The sequence below is a fragment of the Rhinopithecus roxellana genome, chromosome 15, assembly GCF_007565055.1.
Source record: "Rhinopithecus roxellana isolate Shanxi Qingling chromosome 15, ASM756505v1, whole genome shotgun sequence".
Taxonomy (NCBI): Eukaryota; Metazoa; Chordata; class Mammalia; order Primates; family Cercopithecidae; genus Rhinopithecus; species Rhinopithecus roxellana.
The window spans coordinates 109506075-109533837 of NC_044563.1; the positions used below are offsets into that span (position 1 = coordinate 109506075).

Below are 27763 nucleotides of genomic sequence, written 5' to 3' on the forward strand. Positions count from 1 at the left end.
CACCTCCTCCTTTCTCTTTTGTTTCTGCAAAAAAGATTTATAGGTAAAATGACCAAAGAAAAAGGCAAATAAGAAAACAACAACAACAAAACAACAACAAAAACAGCAACAACAACAAAAACATGGTTCTGACGATCTACAACAGAATAATCAAGATCAGACTTTAAGAAATTGGCTGTTTTTACTTTCCTCTACTATTATAGTATTCAAGAATCAAAGGTTCCTACGAATAAGTGTGAAAGGAAAAGTTTGCCTTGTCAAGAATGATCAGAATTTAAGTGGTTAAATTAACCTCACTTTTTGTTGTATACCACAATTCAATTGGGGATCCAGAGAAGGAGACCTCAAACCAGAATGAAGCATAACTACATTTTCCTTAGGTATCAAAAAAGGAAACTCTATGTATTTGTCCAGTAACACTTCCCAATCCACCGTCCAGGGTTACAATCAAGAGCAACATGGCTTTTAGATTACAATTTACTAATAAAATACCATGGTAACAAATACATCCATCCCCTGTAGTTTTCCACAGACCCTATTCTCTCCTAAGATAGTTCAACTGTCCAGACTCAAACAAGCAAAACACTGTAGCATAGCTAACATACTTCAAACATGGAAGAACAGGGCTTCTTTTGTCTCCACTGATGTTTTAGGGTTAAAAGCAAGGAAATTTAGCACTAATGTTAAATGAGAATAAATATTTATCTTGGGAAGCTGAATAACTTGTACTGCATTTTCAAATGGAGATTTCCTATGGCTTCATGATAAAGGCACTTCCACCTCTTTGAAGTATTTAAGAGAAAGTTTCTGTACCTCTCCACTTTTCCCTCACTCTGAAGGTCTGGAGAAAGAATGCAAGCATGTATACCTGCCTCAGTCCCTTCCTTATTTTAACAACTTCCTAATTATAGACAACCTGCAGTCTCCTCTCAGCTCCTCCACCCACGTGCTAGGCACACGTGGCCCTGCCTTTCAAAAGCAGCTCCACAGGCCCACCTCTCTGTGTTCTTGCCATGAGGGCCCACTGGACATGAGGCAGCAATTCGGATATGTGTGTTTGCTTTGGACACACACAGTCTCCCTCTAAAACAGAAAGTTCAAAGTCTAAAGTGGGGTTATACTAAGAAGCCCAATCTTAGGCCACAGATCTAAGGCACATTCTCCAATCCAATGTAACTATCAGCATTTGATCTCCATCTGTCTTATCCTTTCTCTCTCTCCATTGGCACCAAATTCTAAGAAGGCTGGAAAAGTAGAACTATCACTCCTAGTGCCCCAACGATGACACAGCCCAAACCAAAGTCCAAGTCAAACATGCCCATTTCATCAAAGAGAAAACCACAATCCAGACTGATTACAGCATGAGATTCTGCATGCTTAACTCTCAAAGCTGTGCTGACTTAACATCTCAATGTTCCTTACAAACATGGATCATCAATTAATTAATGGTTATTGATAGCTTATATTCACTCAGAAATCCAAATATAGCAAACCAGACATATCAGATCCATGTGAGCATTATTCATATATGTCTAATCAAATATCCTTATAAACCTTTTCCCCACCTTGAACATGCAGAATTCTTGTATTAAAAAACCACTTTTGCCGAGGTGGGCAGATTTGAGGCCAGAAGTTTGAGACCAGCCTGGCCAACGTGGTGAAACCCCACTCTATCAAAATTTAAAAATTCGCCAGGCGTGGTGGCACATGCCTGTAATCCCAGTTATTTGGGGGGCTGAGGCATGAGAATCACTCAAATCCGGGAGACGGTTGCAGTGAGTCAAGATCACTGCACTCCAGCATGGGCAACAGAGCAAGACTCTGCCTGAGAAAAACAAAACAAAACAAAAAAACCATCTTTACAGGCGGGGCGCAGTGGCTCACGCCTGTAATCCCAGCACTTCGGGAGGCTGAGGTGGGCGGATCACGAGGTCAGGAGATCGAGACCATCCTGCCTAACACAGTGAAACCCTGTCTCTACCAAAAATACAAAAAATCAGCTGGGTGTAGTGGAGGGCGCCTGTAGTCCCAGCTACTTGGGAGGCTGAGCCGGGAGAATGGCGTGAACCCGGGAGGCGGAGCTTACAGTGAGCCGAGATCGCCCCACTACACTCTAGCCTGGGCGACAGAGCGAGACTCCATCTCAAAAAAAAAAAAAAAAAAAAAAAAACCATCTTTACTACTGACATTGAATATTTCAAATGCACACAAAAACAGGTTATCTCTAAGTGCATTATATATTGAAAAACAGGAGGAAAAATAGCCACAATGAGTTTCCTAACTCCTAATTATGAAAGATGGTTATTTTGGAAGACACTGAAGAACAAAGGCCATCCAACTCCAGTCCACCACGATTCTCAATAACTGTAGCTGCAACAGTTTCACTTAATTCCCAAGCTACCTCTAGTTGAAATGCTAATTATAACTAGAAGATAGCTTTAAAAAATCTCTGCATTTTTTACTTAGTAAAATAAGTCCTTGTGAACTAAAATAGGCACATTAAAATATTAAATAGGTAAAAAATAATGCAAACTACTAAGTACAACCATAATGTTTTGTCTATAAAATGCTGGAGAACTAAATTCTTGAGTGAACTAAAATTAGGGAAGTGCACTTAGGGAAAACACACACACACACACACTCTCTCTCACACACAGGCAAGATTATAACATTAGTGATGCATCTCCAAATCCAAACCATAACAATCCTACACTTAATTGCAAGAATTCTTAAAATGTGCATAAAGCTTAACACATTAAATGCATTTGGAGATAATAGAATGAGCTAATACTCTACACTATGTGGTGTGTCTTACTGCCTTTTTCATTTTTTACATGGCTTGATAAAGAAATCAAAAACAGTTGCTTAAAGAATGTACTGTCAGCCTGAGCCTCAGGATTATTTTTTTAAGCTCAGAAAACAAATGCACTTGTTTTGGGAAAAAAAAAAAAGAGTGGGGGGTGGACAAAAAAACTCCCACCTTTTAAATGGCACCATGGTAAGAGGCCAGCCTCTTTTTGAAAACAAAAGCTTAAAAAAAAAAAAAAGGTCCCAATGTGTTCTATCAAAAAGCTGAAGCCAGGTATTATAAACAGAATATTTCATAAATATATACATATTACATTTACATATCAAAGAGTTCCATTTCAAAGAAGCAACTAAATAGACCTCAATGATATTATAGCCAGATTCCAATTTATGACAAATACTAACTTAATTCTCTTAAAGTCTCTCTCCAATATTTGTATGCTTTGGTTCCAATTGTCATGACACAATTCATATTTATTTTATGATTCTATCTCCTATTATAATCTCTCACCTAAGAGACCTTCACATTTCCATTACTCTTGACATTAAGGACAATATTATGAAGCCTCTGCATTTATTAAGTATTATTTTTCAAGTTACCAAATCAAGAACCTCAAAATTTTTCATATTTTAAAAATAAAAAGCACATAATTGTTCCTTAGTCACCCTTCATGAAATGAACTGAAATTATTTATCTGAATTATGATAACAATTCTGTAGTAGATCATTATCTTTACTCTGAAATGAAGGTGACAAAAACCAAAGAAAGATATTTTGGACATTTCCATTATTCAATACTATCTCTTGATAGATTATACTCACTTATTACGGAGAGTTAAATGTGCAGTATATTTTGTGGTGATTCTAACTAATCTATCCTCAGGCTTTCATGCTAGAAAAATCATTTCATAAGCATTAATGTGTTAATAAAAGTACATATTTCTTTCTAGTATACCCTCTTTTGATTAGAACACTACATGATCTACATGATATCTTTTCCAGATGTATTTTTCTGACGGGAAAGTAATTATGCAATCATAACATCAGCTGGAAGTGACAGGCCTGCACATAATTAATATCTGCCCTTTACGGCTGCTGTCAGCTCTACTAAGATAGTGTGGACTTTTCTAGACTCCTTGGAATGGAATTTTATCCTTTACCTAATATTAATTACATTTGAAATTATACGCAGACTCCCTCCTCATTCCAGTAAGCTGTACATTCTACCATTCTCTTGTCAAATTAAGAAGGCCTTAAGATATGCACCAATTATGTTTCCTACTAATATTAGTTTCCCACAATTACAGGTAAGTAGTTTGCTACACTCATTATACAGGTTTTTCAATTAGTACTCACAAAGTACTCAAAATTTAGTTAAAATTTAACGCTTTTGTAGTCACTTTAGTGTTCTGCTCCTTCTTATAAAGCTAACAAATTATACCGAATTGGTTTGTGAAACCTACCCTTCCATAGCAGTTACAAAACATTTTTAAAAATTTTAAAATGACTATTGTAATGTATGTGGTCCAGTAGTTTATATTTAAATGTGCTGATTTTAAAAGTAAAGTCTCATGACTCATGAGAACTATATTACTTTTTTTACATCAACAGAATTACACAATAAGTTAAAATTTTTTGCTTAGAATATTGCTGTTTTCCCTGCCATTTCTGCTACATGAGCAATTTAGCAATCACTGAATTTTACAGTAATCCCTCTAAGCAATTCCTATATTTCTTCAAATGGGCTCTTCCAATTTTTCTATAGCATAATTCTGACTTCAATTTCAAATATGGTACACTAATCTAATTCTAGTTTCTTATTCCCTAAAGTATTTCTTTTATCCTAAGAACAAAACGCTCATACTTCACAGCAAACTCAATTGTATCAAAGCTTTAAATTGATGATCTATATATGAACACTAAAAGGTCTCCAGATTAAAAAAAAAATTTCATACATGCAAACTCTTAAAATACAAATGCAGAACAAACTGTTTTATGGTTAATATGAAGCAGATTTAAGCTCCATTACTCTGACTAAAGTAAGTAAGGGTATTCAGCAGTTTACATATGGTACAGCTTAAACATCATGCTCCAGTTCATTTATAGGCTCTAGTTCATTTATAATCCAAACATGCAAAAATCATGAAATGAAGATAGACCAAATGAAAAAGTAAATTACCCAATACTTTCTTAGTGTGGCTCCCTGTCTCTAACATTAATTTGCTTCTTCGCTAATAGGGAGAGAGACTGTTCATTTAATCGCTTCTCATTCCAATGTCACAACACACTAAATAAAACGGAGCCTTCAAAATTGCTGTTCAAATAAAACAATTCTGCCATCTGCAGGCTGGATGAAATAAAGCAGAACAAAGTAAAAGTAATTTAAAAATCAGCACTAGGCACATAGTAACACTTGGAATAAAGGCAGTTACATTATTTTTTATTTTAAATGAGCATTTGTCATATAAGTCTTCTTTGTTCAAAGAGTTATTCTGGTGTGGTACAGGAGTAAAAATAGACTGAAAATGTCAACGGACCACAATAGAAAATGAATGCACAACAGTTTGTATGAAAACAGCACTTACAGGTCTTGGCATGCTAACAAACATAAAAAAGACAACCCATAAGCAATATATAGGTTGAGTATGCCTTATCAGAAATGCTTGGGACTATAAGAGTTCTTAATTTCAGATTTTTTCCGATTTTGGAATATTTGCATTATTCTTACTGGTTGAGCATCCCTAATCTCAAAGTCCAAAATCCCAAATGCTCCAATGAACATTTCCTTTAAGCATCACCTCTGAGCATCAGGTCAGTGCTCAAAAAGCTTTGGATGTCAGATTTTCAGAGTAGAGATGCTCAAACCTATAGACGATATCATCCAATTTCTACCTGCCCCGCTTGTACACACATAAAGACTGAAATGAAATACTCTAAAATGGCAACAGTAGTCATCTCTAGCTAGTGATATTACTATAAGGGCTTTTTATTTCTTTTATTTCTGATAACCTACATTTTCATATATGTCTACAATAAATTTATCCAATCTTACTTCCTCTTTCAAACTTACCTAACACCAAGTTTAAAAATGTGCTGTTTGTTTTTGTTATTTTTAAACAGAACCCACAAGGACAGAGAGAAAAGAAGGAATAATGGCACATAATTTTGGAAGCAGAAAAGTAAATAGATAAATAATAATCAGCTACAGAGACCCTAGAAAGCCGTATCTTAAGCCAGGGAGGATTTGGGTGGCTGCTGTTTGAAAAGTAGCTAGATACCTGGATCCCCTCTCTTAATCCAGTGGTAGGTAACAACTCATTCAACAGAACCTACCCTCATTCAACAGAAGACTGAAGCTTGTTTTCTCTGCAGAGGGCAAAAAGAAGAGCTTGAAGTTCAATCTACACAACTGGTGATATATAAAAACTGCAAAAATAAGTTAAATGAGAAAGTATCTGATGTGGCTGACATTACAGAAAACTGTGTGGAGAAGCTATTACATAGTGTTAGATAAATTAGAAATTATTGCAGAGAAAACTAATTAAAAATTTAAAAGGCAGCAATAACTGCAGCTAAAAGAAGGCTAACAATCGAAATATGGGACAATCCTCAATTGTGAATAATATTTGTTTAGTGTAAACAGTGAATATTTGACCAAGACTTACAAAACAATTTCACCGGGGAGGGAAAACAGAGAGTGGCACTGACCGTCAGTCATCCACAGATAACGGCTAAAATAGAAACAGGGAGATAGGCAAATGCCAGAAGGAAGTTAAAAGACAAAACCGGTTGCTTCTAAGGCAGACTGGGAAAGTTGGATGAGATGGGGCAGAGATCCACTGTACTGTTACAAGCCTTTCAGTACTATTTAAACTATAGGCATGTACTATTGTGCTACATGAAATATTTTATTATTTAGTTAAATATTTAATTTAAAAAACTCAGGGAGAAGCAGAATACCATAGTGATTTAGAGAGCAGGTACTGGAATCAAACTGCCTAGGCTCAAATTTCAGATCCACCACCTACAAGTTATTTATTCAATCCATGTCTGTTTCCTCTTCTCTAAAACGGTGCCATAAATAGATTTTTGTAAAGTAGGCTGGGAGCAGTGGCTCATGCGTGTAATCCCAGCACTTTGGGAGGCTGAGGCAGGTGGATCACATGAGGTCAGAAGTTCAAGACCGGCCTGGACAACATGGTGAAAGCCCATCTTTACTAAAAATACAAAAATTAGCCAGGCATGGTGGCACTTGGAGGCCTGAAACCGGGAGGCAGAGGTTGCAGTGAGCCGGGATCACCCCATTGCACTCCAGCCTGGGTGACAGAGCAAGGTTCCGTTTCAAAAAAAAAAAAAAGGTAACACATGGGGCTTGGCAGAGAATAAGTCTCAAAAATGTTAGCTATTTATTTTTGATGGGCTGCATAGAAATAATTAAGAGGGTATATGCTGGAGGCATTCAGATAGCTGGCTAGATGTATCACAATATCCTATAATACTGTTAAGATGTCACAGTATTGTAGAATATCACAGTTCCTACTTGGAGTAATGAGAGATGCATTCACAGGTTCCTTTCACCTTCCCAGCCCAAACTTGAAGGTTCCCTTTTTATTCTCTCCTCTACCTAATTCAGCAGTGTTCTCATGACTAAAGTACACTAATTCTTAATCTCCATTCCAACTACATTTCATATTTGAAAACCAAGATCTCATTAAACTCAGTAGGCATTCAACAAATGCCTACTGAACACTTGTTATCCTAGCCCTAGACCAAACCAGCTTCTTCACCTCAAAAGGATTACAATTTAGATGAGAAGATAAATACACAAGTACTAGACAGTAGTAGATAAAAGTGCCATTAGACAATCAAAGAGATTCTACCTGATAAAGCTGAGATTCTACCTGATGAAGACTGGAAAACAAAAAAAAATCTGTACTAGTACTACTTAATATCCATTAGGATGGCTATTATCCAAAAAACAGAAAGCTAGGAAATGATGAAATGTTTATGGAAATAGGCTTTAGACTAGGTGGTACTTATGGACAAATTACAGGGAGATCTGAGTCCTCTGGACTCAGAATTATATACAAAATTTTGTATGTATACGCTTTCCTGAAGAAGTGGTATAGTTTTTATCAGTTTTCTAACAGATTTGTTCCCCTCCAAAAACCAGGGCTAATAGATTCCCAAGCAATCTCTCCTGAATTAGACATTTGCTGATCCTCATTTTTCCCTACGAATGATTCACATAATAAAGTCCTTGATTTATACAGTAATGGAAAAGTATCAAACAGATCACTAGCTATAGTAAATGTACTGCCTACCAAAAAAATGAATCACCATATACCCCATCTTGTTTATAGAATATAGAATCTGCTGATTCCATATTATTATACTTCTACTTAGTATCCAACAGCACATTAGAAAAGAGGTTAGCCAGAATGTTTAGATAGCATATGGTGTAGAATGCATTTCCTTGGAATGAAATAAACCAAATATTTTAGAAGAGATTTCAGCTTGCAATACTGGCCTTCTTGGTATTAAACTATAAAATTAAAATTCTACATGAATCTCACTTTACTTTGCCATCTTGGGAGAAGAGTAAAAAGAAATTAGCATTCCATTTATAGCCTAGCAAAAGAAAACACACACACACACACACACACACACGATACTTTATGGGAACTTACACATTTTGTTGTAAAAGGCAAATTAAGCTCAAGACAACAATAAGAAGGTATATTTAAGAGTACGTCACCTTAGAAATTTACAGGTAGAAGAAGTCAATATATACTCTCTCTTAAATAGTCATGCCACCCTTATACGTACTCAAGAATTTTGGTGTCCTTAATTGTACTAAAATGATAGGTTGTCACAGAAATGCTAGTCTACAATGCAGTTATTACTATATCTGATTTCATTTTTTTTAAAAAAAAGCAAAAATGTTCATATAGAATGTACACATGTGAACAAAATGTCAGCATGCTGACACTGTTCTGCTGAAATCTATAATCAAGCTATCACTTGATACTGAGGTAAACTATGGTTAAGGAAACAGGCATTGGTGTCAGATCTGGGTTGAAACTTGAACTATCTACCAGAGTATAGCATTAGTTGTGAGTATTAAATGGAGCTGATTCATGTAAAGTGCTTACAAGGATGCACAGTATATAGTAAGCTCTCGATAAATGCTACTTATTACTCCCAAACCTACTCCCCAAATTTCTTTCTTGCTGGTAGCTCAACTTTGTTCAGCTATATATTTTTCTTGGGCATACACACTCAGAGTTAGTGATTCCACACCCATCCCCATGATTAGCCAAAGTTTATCCATTTTTCACACAGTGAAGTCAAGCCAGTAACTAACTTAAGAAAGGGCAAACGACCCAATTCTGGTCAATACAATATAAGAAAATTCTGCTGTGGTAACAGAAGATGTTTCTTTGTTCTGCAAAAAAGACATCCAAGAAGATGTCTTCTGGATGTCATCAGGTGCACAGTTCCAAAGTGGTCATCCACTTATCCACTAACCTTGGGTAAAATGCTAAAACCTCTCTGAGTCTCTATTTCTTCTCCTATGAAACCTGGCAAACCTTTGCTGGGTTTTTATGACAGTTAGAAGTAATGCAAATACAGTGAGAGCTCAGTATATGATGGTTACTTCTAATATGCTGCTTTCATATACAGAATAAAATGCTTTAAAACAAAGTAAACATATACAAAATATTTCCTAATCATCTAAATCTTCTTAGTCCCTCCTGTTGCTGCCTGTAGTAAGATCTCATTTACCCCTGCCCTATTTTCTTTGGATGGGCAAACATCTCAGCTGAGTAGTGTAGATCTGCTTTGCTTAGATGATACATTTTGCTTGGTCATTACCTAGCACAGAAACAATTAAAATAAAGGACTACTGTACTACTGAACTATTTTAGTCACGTGGTCATAGCAACAGACATGTCAATCATCGATTCTCAACGTATGCTACTTTCTTAAAGAAAATGTCCAAATCATAGCCTTCGAAAGCCTTGCAGGCCCTATAGCACAACTGATCTACAGTGGGTCAGTCAGTTACTCTATTCAAGGAATTTGGAAAGAGATTACAGAAATGATGGTGGGCACTTAAACTAAACTGACAGAGCATCATGCATAAAGGCCTGAATCACCAATGAAGCAAGGCAAGCTGACGTTGAGAAAGAAAAGCCAGGAGTAAACAGATTGATAATCACAAGTCTACACAGAAAAACAAAGTAAATAAGAGAAAGAAGACAAACAATAGGAGCTCTAGAAGAAATAGATGGAATAATTATGGTTTCCCCATAGCCCTGCAGCACTTTATAAGTGATGTTCTATCCTTTTAATAAATCCTACTTTTACTACAGCTTTCTACATGTTTGTTTCCACAGGTAAATGAGAACTCGAAGGACAGTATCAATGTGATCAGTTATCAATGTATAAGCACTTAATAAGAACCAGGCCTAAAAGAGTATCTGTGTTTTGGCAGAAATACCATACCATTAACTCTATCAAAGAAGTTCCCTCTCTCCTTGTTATAGCACTGCTGTCAAAAACTCATATGCCTACAAAAAACAGGCAGGTGAGAAAAGAGGACTAGCATCTTAAGGCTTTTTTCTTTAGATTCTGACATTCTTTATTTTCATATTAAATGGATAAGCATTTTCCTCCTTTACACAAATACACAATATCTGCTTTCTCCCATTTTTCTTGGTCTTTTGTCTTCTGCTTTCCATAGAGATAAGGGTACAAGAAAAAAATGACAACTAGAGATGATGCAAATACTAAGGGACATTCAGCCTTGCTAAGATGTAGGGGGGATAGTGACAAAGTAGGAAGCAATTTCCTACCTAAAAAGAACAATTATTACTACCTAAAAAGAACAATTATAGTGTTAGATAATTGTCACTACATAGGGTTTAACTTTCAATTTTAAAGAGAAAGCAAACATCTAGATTTGTCCGTAAAGTCTCTTGATTTCAAAATTTTGCCATAAGTTTTTCTGCTAAAACAATGTGGGTCAGTTCACTGGCTGCCAACTTGCAATCCTACTGTAGGCTCTAGTGTTCTTTTATAACTTCCTAGATTTCTAGCTTCCTTAGGTATGTTTATTTAACATCTATAATATGCAAGGCCTATAATTACATACTAGGCAAATCGCCACCAAGATTGAACCTCATTTATTTTTCTATTCACAGGTTATTTTAAATTCAACATGTTATTCTTCAGAGATAACTTAAAACCAGTATTATTAATTAACATCTTACCAATTAGATGCCAAATCATACTACCTACTCTGAAAGGACCACAATTTAAACTCTTTGAAGTTAACTGTCTAGGGTAAGTTGAAAAACTGTTTACAGATGCTGTGTCAATTACATAACTAGCACTCTGGTCTTTGGGTCTTTGTTTCTGCTGTTCCTTCAGCCTGTAAGGGCTGCCACCTGTTCCTCTAAGAAGCTGCCTTATATATTATTTCCTGATCATCTCAAACTTACCCCCTCTGAGCTTACTGCAAACACCACTGAAATCATGCCTTTATTGTTTACATTCCCAAAGACACTACAAATACCTTAAGGATCAGCCCTATATAGAATTTTGGATTGCATGTCCAGAAACTAAGTATGATTAAATGTGCCATGTGGCAAATACTGAGAATCTGTTTGATTCAGCTGGCCACTACTTCCCAAGCAGGCTACCATGTGCCTGGCAGCTAACAGATGCCAATTTCTTCACCCATTCTTCAATAATATAAGTGGTGAGAAAGGCAGTCTCTGCATTCTCAATAAATCTATTGAGAGAATGATACAAATTAAAGATTTGTTAAGCAAATTAATATATGTATACAAATACATACATGCACTTCAGTTCATTAACATAGTTGTGTGTCTTTAGGAGACTCAATTTCTCTAAGTCTTGGTGTTTTTGTCCAACTAAATGCAGATGATGCCAACTTTACTAGGTTATGTGAGAAGTGAATGAGAAATTCTAGGAAGTGCTAAGACAGTGGCGTATGTCATAGCTAATAAAAATGCTGCCAACACCTTTTAAGGAAACCAAAACTCCAAAGGTAGTTCCAACTGACAAATTTTTAAATCCTGGATATGTGTGTGAAAGAGGAAACAGTTCAATAAACGTACTTAATGTATACAGTTTACAGTAATCCAAATAGTTGATTAGTTTTATGAAACTACAGTTTCTACCAAGCTCAGAGAAAAAATACCATCGTAAATTCACACTTTGTAAAACAAATAGTCCAAGGATTTTCATGTATTTTCGGCATGGCAAAACAAAAACCTGTACGTAGGTGAAAGTCAGAAGCAGATAAATTTTGGCTCGGTATTAGAAAAAAAGTCCAAAGTTTCTAAATACTTAGTATTTCCAAATACTTTCCACAGCTTCACATGCAGAATGCCATGTCTCAAAAGGTTCACGTCCTAATACCCAGAACCTATGAATATGCTGTTACATGGCAAGAGGGAATTAAGGTTAAAGATGGAATTAAGGTTTCTACTCAACCTTGAGATGGTGAAAATATTCTGGATCATCCAGATGAGCCCAATGTAATCACAAGGGTCCTTGTAAGTGGCAGAAGGCAGGGGGGAGTATTAAAAGTGATGTAATGTGATAAAGACTGAACCAGTCATTGCTGACTTCGAAGCCCATGAGTCAAAGAATCTTCGAAACCTCTAGAATCTGGAAAACGTAAGGGAATGGGGTCTCGAGCCTCCAGAAAAGAATGCAGCTCCTACCAATAGCTTGATTTTAGCCTAGAAGATCCATTTTGGACTTCAGACCTCCAGAACTATGAGATGTGAATTTGTGTTGTTTTAAGCCACTAATTGGTGGTAATCTGTTGCAGCAGCACTAGAAAACTAATTTGGCTTTCCCTGAGATGCAGTGCCTTCTTCCTGACAGATGGTATTCAAACTGGGTTAGACAAGTTGTTCATGGTATATGTCTAGGGGATGGGCAATAGGTAAAAAATATCATGAGGATGCAGATAAGGATTGCTTGCCTAAGTGAGTTCCTAAAGGCATTAAACTGGGCCTACGTATACTCTTTTTTTTTTTTTTTTTTTCTAAGACAGGGTCTCACTCTGTCACTCAGGCTGAAGTGCAATGGTAGGATCATAGCTCACTGAAACATCTAACTCCTGGGTTCAAGGGATCCTCCTGCCTCAGCCCCTGGAGTAGCGGGGATGCCAGCATGCCTGGCTAATTTTTTTTTTTTTTTCAAGTAGAGGCAGGGGTCTCACTTTGTTGCCCGGGCTGGTCTCCAACTCCTGGGCTCAAGCAATCTTCCAGTCTCGCCTCCCAAAGTACTGGGATTACAGTCATGAGCCACCACATGCACATTTTTGTGTGTAACCATTTATGGTACCTTCTCTGTATAGAGAGTCTGCAGCATTTTCAAAGATTCTCAAAAGGATCTGCTTGATAAACAAGATTAAGAACACTCTTCCCAGATCATATCTAATACTAAACTTTTAGTATTCCATGATAAAATAAAACATCAAAACTCATCCAACATTTGTAAAATGCAGATTCCTGAGCCCCACACTAGATCAGACCAAATCTCTACGAGCTGTAAAAAAATTTAATTTCAACAAACCTGGAGGAGGGAAGAGAGGGAATTCTGCACACACTGTTAAAGCACCTCTGCTCCAAGGAATATGTTATGAAACATTACACCAAAAAAACTGAAATAAATTGTTCCCATTATGGAATCTTTAGGAACCCCAATACATTCATCTTACTATATGACTTTGTGTGATTTTTTTTTTCTTTCTGGGCCTCAGGTAGCTCAGAATATGAAGGCAATGTCTATTAGACCTATTTAAATTAAAATTCATTCTGTAGAGTGCCAGGAACGATGATTGGCAGGTAATATGTCACACTAAAAAACGTCAGTCCTATTCTCCATCCCTGCCTCCCTCCAACCCTCTCCCCAAATAAGGAAAAATAATACCCAGCCTGCCATTTTGCATGTTAAATACTGCAAGAATTGTGTTAACCGTATCAATATCATTACTAAACGACAATTTTCTATAATAAACTTTTTGGTATGATTTATCTCCTAAATGTTCGCTCTTTCAAGCGAATATTTGCTTGAAACATTCTCCTGGACCTTTGTCTGTGATGCCGTAGGAATTTACAAATTTAAGTCTTCCACGAGTCATGGCGTGGGGTAAAAACTCGACTGGCCTCAATGAAAACACCTCCCAAGAGAGAGGCCTAGAGAACGAGTAAGAACTCCCAACAGTGGCTTTTCAATCTCGGCAACCTTGGGCAGCTTTTTCTCGTACGAGACGTTTGACAACCCTAAAGAAACCTGAGCCTTGACTGGAAAGGGGGCTGAGGGAGGAGACTTTGGGAACCCTCTCCGCGCCTCACAAATAACCCAAATTCCAAGGCAAGGTCACAAAGTCATACAAACCAGGAGGCCTAGGGTAGGTCGGGTTCTCCCAGCTGCCAAGAAAGCCCTCCACAGCATGCATTAGGCCGAGTCAGCGGACCCCACCCAGAGAAAGAGGGAAAGGAATAGGGAGCCCGCGCACCTCAACACCCAGACGCAATCAAGGTCCTCAATCAAGACTGCCCCTGTCCCAGGCCCATCACTCAGCTACACAGAGAAGCTGAGAGAGCCCCGGCCACTCACCCCGAAGCCACTGAGTGCTGTGAAACCATCTCCAATAAGCTCCGCGGCTTACAGACCACCCAAGAGCCACCTTCACCAGTCCTACGCTTCGGCAGCCAGGGAAGCCCACAAGATAACGCAGTAGCCGCGGATCACAGCCTAGCCTCCAGGAGGCCGCCATCTTCACGGCCGTCTCACCGGCTGCCCGCAGCACAGCCTGATGTCCAGCATCAAGGCCCCGCCTCCCACATGGTTGGCCCCGCCCCCAGACGATCGAGGTGCCTTTAGGTCTCTCAGACTTGAAGCCCTCCTAGTCCCGCCTCCAACCACGTTGGCCACGCCTCCCGGGCAGTCAGGTGCGCTGCTGGATACCCCAGCCGGAGGGGCCTTACCAGACCCCTCCCACCCTGTTCGCCCCGCCCCTGGGCTGCCCTCAGCGCCGCCTGATTGCATTTGCGGCCTTGCTGCCTCAACCCAGGCTGAGCGCCGCGAGCAAAGCCGTGCGGAGATTGGAGGCCGCGTGGGTCCCTGGTCTAGGCCATGTCTGGCTGTGACGCTCGAGAGGGAGACTGTTGTTCCCGGAGATGCGGCGCGCAGGTAGGGGCGGGGCCACCGGTCCCGGGTATTCCCAGGAGTGGAGGCCTAGACGGAACCCGGCGGCGGGAGCTGGGCGCGGGGTCGCGGGCCGGGCGTTTGGGTGCGGGGCGGGGCTTCGGGCCGGGCAGTTTGCGACCCTGGCGCACCGCGGCCTTCGCGTTGGGAAGCAAGGCTGCGGCCCCAGGCGATCAGTGGTCCCTGGCGGGGCGCTCCGACGGCGGAAGCTGGGCGCCAAACATTGGAAAGAAGCAAATAACGGAGAGAGGATAGCGCACCGCGGCCTTCGCGTTGGGAAGCAAGACTGCGGCCCCAGGCGATCAGTGGTCCCTGGCGGGGGGCTCCGACGGCGGAAGCTGGGCGCCAAACATTGGAAAGAAGCAAATAACGGAGAGAGGATAGCGTTTGGGTGACCTCAGCGGGTATTTATCAGGAAGACAGGCCAGAGAAGGAATCGTGAAGCTCCGAAGTGGAGCTGGGGCGAAGACCGCGCTCCCCGAGCTTCTTTTCTGCGCTCTGACCAGTCAGGCGTTTGGGGAGACGTTTGGCACTCGGGAGACATTTGCCGAACCTGAGCTGTGCCTCGGCTACCAGCGCTTTGCCTTTGAACAGTTGCTCCTTGCCTATCTCCCTTTAGATGAATTGTGGGATGATCATGGGAACGATTCTTCCTTAAGCCGAAGTCAAAGGGAAATCCACCCTCACTCTGCATGTAGTTTTCGGTCATTTACACAAACCAACAGTTTTATGGAGCACCTCCGCACTCAAGAGATAGCGGTACATAAGACAGATGGCCCAGGGTCTGGAGAAGTAGGCGAATAAGCAGTTTCAGCACAATATGATAAACCCCACCTAAGAGGCAGGGAAACCCCTCAAAATTATCTCCCTTATTCCCCCTATCTTATTCCTCCCATGTATATCTTTCTTAGGGTTGAAAATCCTAATTAAAAAGTAGTAACTAGCAGGAGATTTCATTGCTAAGTATTTGTCAACCATTGTCTTGTTTGAATAAGTGACTTCCCCAAATTAGCAAAGACTACTCTGAAAATAGAATGGTGGATAGGCAAGATTGGATGGGAGAGAGAAGATCTTGGAGATAGGACAGATAATTGGAGATCGTTCCTAGGCAGGTGTGTATGGAGAAGTGTTCATGCCCTCAATCAGTAAATCTTAGTGTAATGTGAGCATCAAAGAGAGTCTTAAGGGACCCCAGAAAAAACTAGGATTCTCATACCAAACATAGCCCACAGACAGCTTGATGGACAAGCATGTTTCGTTTGCCTAACTCAATGTTCATGAAAAATTTGAGCCAGCGTTTCTTTTTTTTTGACACGGAGTTTTGCTCTTGTTGCCCAGGCTGGAGTGCAATGGCATGATCTCGGCTCACTGCAACTTCTGCCTCCTGGGTTCAAGCGATTCTTCTGCCTCAGCCTCCCAAGTAGCTGGGATTACAGGCGCATGGCACCACGGCCAGTTAATTTTTGTATTTTTAGTAGAGATGGGGTTGCACCATGTTGGCCGGCCTGGTGTCGAACTCCTTACCTCAGGTGATCCACCCGCCTCAGCTGCCCAAAGTGCTGGGATTACAGGTGTAAGCCACCACGCCCGGCCAAGTCAACATTTCAAAATCCAGAAGCATTTCAGCTTCTTTTAAAACCTCAGAACATATGGTGACATCGGGCCCTTATTTTTTCATGGGATCTGGATTGCGGTTGCCAGTGAACACTACCTTTACCGAGGGTGCTGGCCAGGTTACCACAGCTTCCACTGCTCACACTGGCTTTGAATATCCAGTTAAATACATGAGCCCCTCTAGATATTTGTATTTGTCTGGTTTTTGTACAAATACATAAAAACAGCAATAAGAAAAATTTTAAGAAGTCATAAAATTTCATTGTAGTTTTAGGGGCTCATGGGCAATTGAAAGAGACAGTCTCTTTGGCCTTAAGGAAGGGGAACGTTCAACTGTAAGTGATTAATTCAACAAATATTTAGTGAGTGCCTACTATGTGCCAGGCATTATGGATTTAAGAGTGCAAGCTGCATCCGGTTCCTTCTCCCCTAGAACATGCTGTATAGTGGGAGAGACAAATTAGCAGAGACAAGGATGGTATGACAATATGACATAGTATGACATATGACAATATGACTTAGATGGGAAAGTTCAAGGTAGTTTAGGAGCATACACTTGAATGGGTCAGAGAATACCTCAGGACAAAGTGAAAGTATCTACTGAGGCCTAAAGGATTAGGAAGACATAACCACATGCAATGAAAGTAAAGATATTCCACGTAGGGGAAGTAGCATGTACACAAACTCAGGGTTGTCCCTGATTATAGACATGGTGTGTTCCCATATTAAGTTTGGTGTTCTGGAACATAAAGTAGGGGCCAGAGACTTGAGAAGAGATGAAGCTAAAGAGAAAAGCTACTGAGAGATGAAGCCAGCTGGGCTTCTGGGTCGACTGGGGACTTGGAGAACTTTTCTGTCTAGCTAAAGGATTGTAAATGCAACAATCAGAGCTCTGTGTCTAGCTAAAGGTTTGTAAACGCACCAATCAGCTCTCTGTAAAATGGACCAATCAGCAGGATGTGGGTGGGGCCAAATAAGGGAATAAAAGCTGGCCACCCGAACCAGCAGCTGCAACCGGTTAGGGTCACCTTCCACGCGGTGGAAGCTTTGATCTTTCGCTCTTCACAATAAATATTGCTGCTCCTCACTCTTTGGGTCCGCACTACCTTTATGAGCTGTAACACTCACTGCGAAGGTCTGCAGCTTCACTCCTGAAGTCAGCAAGACCACGAACCCACCAGGAGAAACCAACAACTCCGGAACCGCCACCTTTAAGAGCTGTGACACTCACTGCGAAGGTCTGCGACTTCACTCCTGAAGTCACCAAGACTGCCAACCCACCAGAAGGAAGAAACTCTGGACACATCTGAACATCTGAAGGAACAAACTGGACACACCATCTTTAAGAACTGTAACACTCACCGCAAGGGTCCACGGCTTCATTATTGAAGTCAGCAAGACCAAGAACCCATTGGAAGGAACCAATTCTGGACACACTAGGACCAGACCTAAAGGGCCTGCTAAGCAAATCTTAGATTTTTAAACTAAGGGCAATGAGATAATCAGCAAGGCGACTGAAGAAAGCCTGGGGATTGCTGGCTAGAGTTAAAAAGACTAGAGGCATGGAGACAGACTAGAAAGCCATGGCAAGAATCCAGGCAAGAGATGCTGGAGGTCTGAGTGAGGGAGTAAAATCAGAAGGTCTTGGCTGTTGATTAGATGTGTGTAGTGAGAAAAGAAATCAAGAATGACTTTTAGGTGTCTGATCTAGTGATTGGGGCCTGGTGGTCCACCAGAAAGAGAATACAGGAGGAAGAAGCAGTTTATCATGGGCGTGTTGTGGACATGTTGAGTTTGAGGTACAGCCTCAGCATGTGGTACTATACACTGGGTGTATTAAGCACGGTTCTCTAGAGGGACAGAACTAATGGAATTATATGTATATATATGGGGAAGTTTATTAAGCATTAACTCACATGAACCCAAGGTCCAACATTAGGCCGTTTGCAGGCTGAGGAGGAAGGAGAGCCAGTCTGAGTTCCAAAACAGAAGAACTTGGAGTTCGATGCATGGGAGAAAGATGTAGGCTGGGAGGCTAAGCCAGTCTCCCTTATCACATTTTTCTGCCTGCTTGTATTCTAGCCACCCTAGCAGCTGATTAGATTGTGTCCATCCAGATTAAGGGTGGGTCTGCCTTTCCCAGCCCACTGACTCAAATGTTAATCCTCCTTTGGCAGCACCCTCACAGACACACCTAGGATCAATACTCTGTATCCTTCAATCCAATCAAGTTGACACTCAGTATTAACCATCACACTGGGTATTGCTTCCAAGCTAGGAGAGAGAACTGGATTGGAGATAAAGATTTGGAAGACTTCCTCACCAAAACCTTCCCTCTCAAGACCTGTGCATTATTTATTATTCTGTCTTTGATAAACACTCTTTTCTGAACCCATATTATTTGCCTCCCTCTGTAGCCCTTTCAATAATTTTTGTTATCCTTTGCAGTAACTTTCCCAAGTGATTTATGTTTCATATACTTTCTTCTTGTATTCTAAAGATTCTTCAGGCGTCAAGTGTGTTATTTTCAGGTCAGATTCAGCTTATAACAATAATCTCTAAACTGGCTTTACAGTTCTGAAATTAAATCCCTATTTACTGGCCCTTGAACTGATTTTTTCTAGCATCAGCAAAAGTCACGGAGTGTTTCCCTAAAAGAGAAAGCATTTACTCAGAAACTGTATATTAAAGTCCAGGCTGAAAAATGCAAACACGAGTAAGTTGTTCTTACTCTTCAGAAACTTGGGCAGTTGCAAATGCATATTTATAATTAATATATATGAATAATGGGCAGTGGGGCATGGGGGGAAAGTACGAGGTTCTGTTAGAGGATGACAAAGTATTTTGCAAGTTTACAGGGAAGGGAAGGTCATTTCATAGAGTGACTCATGGAAGACTTCATGGAGAATATGGCATTTTAGATTGGCCAGATGGAAACCAAAAAGAAGATACTAGGGCCAGCATATGCCCTGTTTTAAGAGGCAGCAGTACACAACGCTGATCGTTTTTGCTATGTGGGAGTATTATCAGCCCATTGTTTAGTTTTGCTTTTTTAAAGGAAACTGGAAACTCAGATTTTATATGAAATCTGTTGATTTTAAAATTTAGGCTCAGACTCTTCCTAAGCATTGTGTAGACCAAATAAACAACTTCCTGTGAGCCTGAAGCAGTCCACAAAATACCATAACCTCTGATATAGGACTTTTTTAAATGTAAGGGATATGATCTTAATGCAACCAATGTTTACTGAGCAAAGCATTGTGGTAGGTATAGCTTATACCAACAGCCCATTCCCTACCCTTTAGGGAGCTCTGCTTAGTTGCAGAGAAAAACCAGGTAGGGACTACTTCTGTTTTTTAATTTTACCTTAACTATCACAGTGTCCTATATCTGTTGATGCTGAACAAATATTTGTTCTTTGATATTTCTGCAACACAAGGACATCCAAGACCTTGCCCGTTTTTTTCCTTGACCTCATCAGTGCTGTTCATCTTTACCTCCCCCTCACTCTAACATCCCATTTCCATGGTCATATCCTTCTCTACCCAACCCCTACCCCTTTACCATACACTCTTTTGGGTATATTCAACTATATGAATTAGTGTGTCTACAAATATTCTGGTGTCCTACTGCAGCTGGCCTCTGAGTAGCATGTGACAGTCCTCTGGGGAGTTTCCTTTTACAATCCCCTAAGTAGCTGTTCCAGAACCTCACCATTTCACCTCATCCTTTACCCCACACCTGTTTCAAAGGTGACCTTTCCTCCAAAATCACAAAGAAACTGAAAGCTATTAGGTGTGAACTTCTTAATTTCTTCCTCTTCCCACATGCAGTATAATGTAAAGGTTAAGGACCAGGATCTAGAATCAGACTGCCTGGGTTCAAATTCTGGCTCTGCCACCTGCTATCTTGGTGGCCTTGGACAAGTTACTTAATCTCTCAGTACAATAGGGTTGTTATAACGATAAAGTAAAGTAGTCCATATGAAGTCTTTAGAAAAATGCCTGACACAAAATAAGCACTCAATAAAGAAATGTTAGCAATTCTTATTATCAGTGGTATTATTACATATTTAATATTACATTGTTAATATTATTACATACTTACCTGCATCTTTACCTTTCCTCCCATTCCTGTTTTTCTAATGCCGGCTTCTCTATCTCGACAAAGTCTGACCTCTTAGACCTCTGCTCTCCTATATGTTTAATCTCTCCCTGTCTCCTAATGTTACCCCTTAGCATGTAGTAGAAAACTGTCTGAATTAACCAGTTTTCCCTTCTTTTTCCCTGTCTGGCCGTTCTTTATAGCAACACTATTGAAAGAGTCATTAGAACTCCATGCCTCCAAGTTTCATTTACTTCTGAATGAAAGTGAGTGAAGCCCACTGTGATCTTGCTTCCGCACCTAGTCTATTGAAACAGTTGTTACTTAAGGTCATGGTTGACCTAATTTACATATGGAGTTGGCCTAGCCAAACCTTTAGCCAGGATGAACCCTGCCACCCATTTCTTTGGGCCAGCGTTGAGCAGCTGAACATTGCTGGAGAATGTTGCACAACTTTGTTGTCTGGCTTTGCTTCATGATTTCAACCTCAGATCGGCACTTAATGCTGCCCAACAACCCTTCTTTGTTTCTTTAGTAGTTTGCTGTTCCACTTCCGAAGATGACTATCTTATACCTTTTATTCTCTTGTCAGGCCTCTCATACCCTGTCGCCATACTCTCAGCTGATGACTTGATGACTTTGTTTATATTTAAGACAGTAGAAGTCATTGGGTAATGAACTTCCTTGCCTTCCTACCAGAAAACCTACCAGTCTGCTGGAATGTAAACCCAGCTTCTCTCTCTTATTTCATGAAATGGAAGAAGCCCAGTTCCTCCACTAGAGCTCAGGATCTCCAAGCCCTCTCACCTTCTATAATTATTTCTCTCCCTCTCCTCATGTCTCCTATTAGGAATCATTTCCTTTCTGGTAAGACTGTTCTCATCAGCTTTCAAGCCCTTCCATATCTGGCCCCTACAAGTTTATCTTCTGCCACCCTCAGCACTTCCTTACTCTGCCCTAGCCAGCTGATCTTCTACCTGTGAAGTACTTCCTCACTTCAGAGCCTTCACACTTGCTGTTTCCTCTGCCTGGTGTTCTTGCCTCTCCCAGCACAAAACCTTGCACACGCACACATACTCATTCATCGCATGCTGACTTAGATCATGTCTTTTAGGTCCTAGATTAAATGCCACCTGATCAGAGAGGCCTTCCTTGACTGCCTTAATCAAAGTTGATCCCTGCCATTTTTCTCCAAGTCCCTTGTTTGTCTCCTTCTTGGCACTTTTTACAATTTATTTGTGTATTCTTCTGTTTACTTTTTAAAAACTCCTCCCTAGAATGTGAATTCTTTTAGGTCAGGCCCTGGGAATTCAAGTCTAGTTTATGGCTGAATTCCCAGGGCCTAGAATAGTGTTCAGCACATGGTAATATTTCTGACCCACATCCCAGGGAATGATATCCACTCAGCTACTCAGCTGAGCACACACTTGGGAGTCTTTGAAGCCTTCCTTTCTCTCCTTCAGTTTTCTCACCCCAAGTCCTTTATCTTCCAAATGCATCTTCAGAGTCCCTGCCTTCCAACTTCCTTTTTAAACTCTTTCAGCAGCCTCCCTGCTTGGCTGGGCTTTTGCTTTCTTGGCCACTGCCTTTCAGCCTCTTTCTTTTACTGCCACTGTGCAAGTGTTTCAAAAACAGACTCTTATCACATATCTTATGTTTCAAACTCCCTGGTGGTTTTCAGTCATCCATAAAATACAGGCCAAAGCCCTGTGCATAGCATGGAAGACCCTTTAGACTCAGCCTCCCTTTTACCTCCATCCTGCAGAACGTAATTTATAACCACTTCCGGCTACTAAGCATTCTCTCTGACTGAAATGCCCTTTCTCCTCTTCACCTACCCAGCATATACTGCCACCGTCCTTCATTAAGACAGACATAAACAATACCACATAGAACAAACTACTGGTGTTAATTCAGAAGTCTGGAGATCACTGATCCAGATTATTAATAGAAGGAGACTGATGCCCAGAAAGTATCACTGACTTGCCTTAGGGCACACAGCTAGTGGGGGTCAAAGCTAAAAACAGGCTCCATGTCTTCTGATTTCTAGTCAACACTTGACTGATAAGGAGGAGGAGGAGGGTTTTTAAGTGCAGTGAAGGTAGAAGGGAGAGCTGGGGCATTCAAGTAAAGAAAACCAAGATGCACAGAGAGGCAAGTGCAACAAATGTGCAGAGTGAAACGAAGACCAAGGACAGAAAGTACAACACGTCTTTACTATGCCTGCATTCAGTCCCTTCCTGAGGCCAGTGTCAGGAAAATAAGTGAAAGACTTTGAAGCAAACAAAAAGAGTATTTACTGGGTGTCTTGGAGTTATCATTATGCTATTTTACAACTGTCAGTTGTGAAATCCTGACAGTTACGCAGGTGATTATTGTTTATGGAAATGCAAGTTGTGTTCAATGGAGATTCATTTTATTGTTAACCTGTGGACAGTGTCCAATTTTGCTAAGTCAGGATTCCTCATTACTTATATATGTATATTTTGAATTCTCCTTTTGAATCAGTTGTAACATCTTACTAGTCTCCCCATTTATTGATGAGTTAGTAATAGCTTTCATGCATGTTATTTTATACTTGTATGAGAGTCTCCCAGGAAAACATGTATGTATCTGAGGAATATATGCCTGTATTTGCTTAAATTGAAAGAAAAGATGGGGGAAGGGATTAGAGCCATTGTTGGCTGTGAGTAGTATCTCAGAGACAAGCCAGGCAGATTTCCTTAAAATAACTAGATTGAAAAATTGGAAAAATAATGTACCGAATCAAAACTTATTAGATGTTAATGATTTTGATATGTATAAAATGCTGTTAAATGTGTTTCCTCCTCACTGTATAACCTCTACTATAAATAGTTGATTGTAATCAATCTTTAGATACACATTTCAAAATTATTATTATAATTGAAAACCAGATCTAACAATAATAGGAAAGTAATATTGACATTCGGTAGAGAACTAGATACCAACTAAACCTTTCCTTCTTGTCAATTCTTGTTAAAATATATGTTCTGGCAGTTCCTTTCTTCTGGACAGTTTAAATGACTTCATTTTCACCGAGTATATATCTCTGTTGGTGCCTGCTAAGTGATAATTCTCTTTGAAATTTTAATTTTATGGGTCTCAAGGATTGAAAATGTATTAACAGCAGCTGCCTTGTCATTGTTATTACTGTAGCTTGAAGCTGGCTAATTGCTGTAATACTCAGCACTGGAAAAGACAAAAGCGAAAGGGGAGACCTGTAATAAAAGACAATTTTCTGTAATGTTTGCAGTTTGCTGTGCAGATTGATAGTTTTAAGGGTTGGAAGACTGCAGGAGTCTTCTCATTAGCTGTACTTTAAGATGATCAAAATATCACTTATATCCCTAAATAAGGAAATAGGAAATTATGCAGGCATAGGTAATTTGGGCTAGATTTCTTAAGGACGAGTATAAGAAATACCAACAGTTTTTCCTTAATAACTCCTGTGATATTCCCTCCCTAAGGAGATGCCATCTTAACTGCTGCTGGGGGTTTGGGGCAAGGACTCTTTCTGGCTACTTCCTGCTGAAAAGGGACATCAAGTGGGGAACAACAGCTAGGGCTCCTCCTGGGGTTGATCTGAGGGTCCTCGGAAGAGTGGCATGTCTGTGTGTGGTTCGGTTTGCAGCACCATTTGGTTTGATTGCTTCTAGGCAAGAGGAAATGATTTGAGTCATAGTATTGAGTATGCAAGGTCCAAATATTAATACAAGACATATAAGTAAGAGGGGGCTTAATAAAGGCTAACCAATTCCATAAAGAAGACTAGAATTCATTAAAGAGGAATTACAGGCACCCGGGGCTGAAGCCTGCATATTCTTGTAGGCAGTTAATGATTTTGATTTGATCTTTTAAGTACCTGTAGATTTTCCTCTGCTTTACTAAAGGTGTTAATCCAGAAGCAGCATGTTTTATTTATAAGTGCACAGGTACCTCCTACTTCAGCTGTAAGGATGTCTAAGCCCTGTCTATTCTGTGCTACTACTGAGGTGAAACAGTCTGTAGATTGCTGTTGTGCCTCTATGGCACCTACAGTTGCCTTCTACCCTCGTTGCATCGTAATAGAAATATTAAGTACTGATCTTTCAAGGAGAGGGATGCGCATAATCCAGACTAGACCTCTGGCTATAGAATTTCTCATTCATGGTTTTTCTAAGATGGGATTGTCCTGTGCATGCCCTCCCCAGTCTGCTCTTTCAGTTAAATCTCCCTATGAGGGCATAGAAATGATAGATCTCTTTGTCCAGCATATTCAATGTAGTGTAGTTTCTAGAAAAGAGCCTAAGTTAGGGATGACCCCAGATGATGCTGCCATCTTGGTAGAATTTAAAAATAATAAGTAAAGTGTAAGGTCCTTCCCAGCTTGGGTTTAGGGAGGGAGAGAGAGAGAGAGAAGGGAGAGCCTTTACCGGTACCGAATCTCCTGGATTAAATAGAGGTAGTCCAGTTTCCTGCGGTTGGGCTTTTGCTGGTTGTGCTAATTCCTGTTGAAAGTGAGCCAGAGAGGTTACATGCTTAACTAGCTCAGAGGTTTCCCGATCTAATAGAAAATCGTTGGTAAGGAAAGCCCATCCGTACAGCATCTCAAAAGGGCTAAGACCTAGTTTTGAAGGGGTATTTCTTATTTATAGTAAGGCCATGGGAAGAAGAGTGATCCAAGGAAGGTGAGTTTCTTGGGATAATTTGCTGAGGTGTCTGTTGATAATATCATTAGTTTTCTCTACCTTTCCTGAGAATTGGGGTCTCCAAGCACAGTGGAGATGATATTCTATGCCTAGTGCTTTCGAGAGTGCCAAGTGTCTCCCTTGTGTGACAGCTGCCTTAAACAAGGGCCCATTGTCACTTTGAAGGTACTTCAGTAGGCCAAAGCAGGAAGTTATTTCATTAGCTAATATTTTTATTACCTCAGAGGCTCTTTGTGTATGGCATGGAAATGCTTCTACCCAGTTGTGAAGGTGTCTACCTGTTCCAGCAGGTATTGAATGCCCTTTGTCTTTGACATATGGGTGAAGTCTATTTGCCAGTCTCCCCCTGGGTAACTTGCCGTTCTTTGGGTTTGAGGAGGAAGGAGTCACCTGTTCAGGGGATTATTTTTAAGACAGACTTCACAAGTATTAACAACTTGCTTCATTGTTTTTAGTAAGTTCTCTCCCAAAAACAATCTCTGGGCACATTGGTAAGTTTTATCCTTTCCCAAGTGAAAAGCTTGGTGAAGAGTTTTAAGGATTTTCCGTTGGCTGGAGGCTGGCAAGTGGTGTTTGCCATCTTCTGACTGTAGCCATCCTGAGGACTAAAAGGTATACCCTCGAGACAAAGTAGTGCATTGTATTTCTGTAGGGGAGTACTGAGGTTTAATTTCTCTTATGGAGCCTTCCCAGATTAGAGGGTTATGAAGTGTGTTGATGCCTTGAGGCTGCCTTGCCACTACTGATCGGCTAATCTGTATCCTTCGGCTACTTCATCAGTTCCCTTTTGATGTCCCTTACAATGCATCACTGCTATTTCTTGTGTAAGGAAAACTGAAGATAATAACCTGTTAATTTCCTGGTGATATTTTATAGGAAGTCCATTGGTGGTAAGGAAATGCCTTTCCTTCCAAATGGCAGCATAAGCATGGAGAACCAGGAAACCATACTTGGAATCAGTGTAAATGTTAGTTATCTTTCCTTTGCTTAATTTGATTTTTTTTGTAAGAGCTGTTAGCTCAGCTAATTGAGCACTTGTGCCTGGAGGGAGAGATGCACTGCATATGCATATTCCTTGTTCTGCAAAAGAGCTCCCATCTGTGAAGAGGAACCCAGACTGAGTTCTCTCGGGAAGTTTCTCCGGTATCTTCCCTGGCCACATAGGTGGGTACTATGATTTGTTCATAGTCATGCTCAGGTTCCCCAGTTTCCTCAGGGAAGAAGGTGGCTGGATTTAGATGAGAACAAGTCTTTAATTGGATGTTGGAACCTTCTAACAGCAGGGCCTGATGTGTAAGGAGTTGGCTGTCTGTTAGCCCAAAGGCTCCCCCCTAGGGTGCAATAGTCCTGCCGTGTTATGTGGGGTGTAAACAGTTAAATCATTTCCTAGGATTAGTTTGGAGGCTTCTGAGACCAGTAGAGCCACTGAGGCAATGGCTCAGAGACATGCTGGCCACCCTTTAGCCACCAAATCAAGCTCCTTACTTAGGTAACCCATTGGCTGTTGAGCTGGTCCTCGGGCCTGTGTTAAAACTCCCAGGGCCATTCCCTTCCTTTCTGATACATACAGATTGAAGGCCTTCCCTACAGGAAGGCTGAGGGCTGGCGCCTTGAGCAAGGCTTGCTTTAGCTGGTTGAAGGGGTTTTGAGCTTCAGGTTCCCAGGTTAAGATGAGTTTTAGCTCCCTGAGCTTCTTTTATGAGGTTATGTAATGGACGGGCTATTTCACCATACCCAGGTATCCATAGTCTACAAAATCCTGTAATGCCCCAAAATCCTCTTAGTTGCTTGAGGGTTTGGGGGCGAGGGAAGGAGAAAATAGGCTTAATCTTCTCTTCCCCTAATACTCTGGTCCCCTTGGACAGTACTAATCCTAGGTACTTCACTGAGGTTTTGCAGAGCTGGGCCTTGGATTTTGAAACCTTATGTCCTCTGTTAGCTAAGAAGTTGAGAAGAGCTTCAGTGCCTTCCTGAGAAGCTTCCTCAGTTGGGGAACAGAGCAGAATATCATCAACTAATGCAAGACCCTAACTTGAGAATGAGAGAATTCAGAAACGTCTTGTGACAGTGCCTGTCCAAACAGATGAGGACCATCTCAAAATCCCTGAGGCAACACTGTCCGTGTTAACTGGGCAGTCTGGCCAGAGGAATCTTCAAAGGCAAACAGATACTGAGAATCAGGATGTAATGGTATGCAGAAAAAGTCATCCTTTAAATCTAGGACTGTAAAGCATCTAGTTCCCTCAGGTATTTGAGTTAACAAG

The 27763-nt window shown here is 40.5% G+C and overlaps 2 protein-coding genes across 10 annotated transcripts in view; one reads left to right on the plus strand and one right to left on the minus strand.

The window, feature by feature from the left end:
- The window catches only part of PDHX (pyruvate dehydrogenase complex component X), a 101291-nt gene extending 86341 nt beyond the window's left edge, over nt 1-14950 (minus strand). For 3 of the 4 annotated variants that reach the window (XM_010358373.2, XM_010358372.2, XM_010358371.2), the window contains exon 1: nt 14482-14800. In XM_010358373.2, coding sequence (XP_010356675.1) covers nt 14482-14641 — 160 coding nt within the window. In that variant the 5' untranslated portion in view covers nt 14642-14800. The other variant, XM_030917800.1, reaches the window with a different exon arrangement.
- Nucleotides 14874-27763, plus strand: part of APIP (APAF1 interacting protein) — a 32565-nt gene continuing 19675 nt past the window's right edge. For 2 of the 6 annotated variants that reach the window (XM_030917804.1, XM_030917803.1), the window contains exon 1: nt 14898-15057. In XM_030917804.1, the coding sequence (XP_030773664.1) occupies nt 15045-15057 (13 nt within the window). In that variant the 5' untranslated portion in view covers nt 14898-15044. Of the gene's footprint in view, nt 15058-26499; nt 27690-27763 lie in introns of those variants that run through there. The other 4 variants (XM_010358374.2, XM_030917801.1, XM_030917802.1 and 1 more) reach the window with 4 other exon arrangements.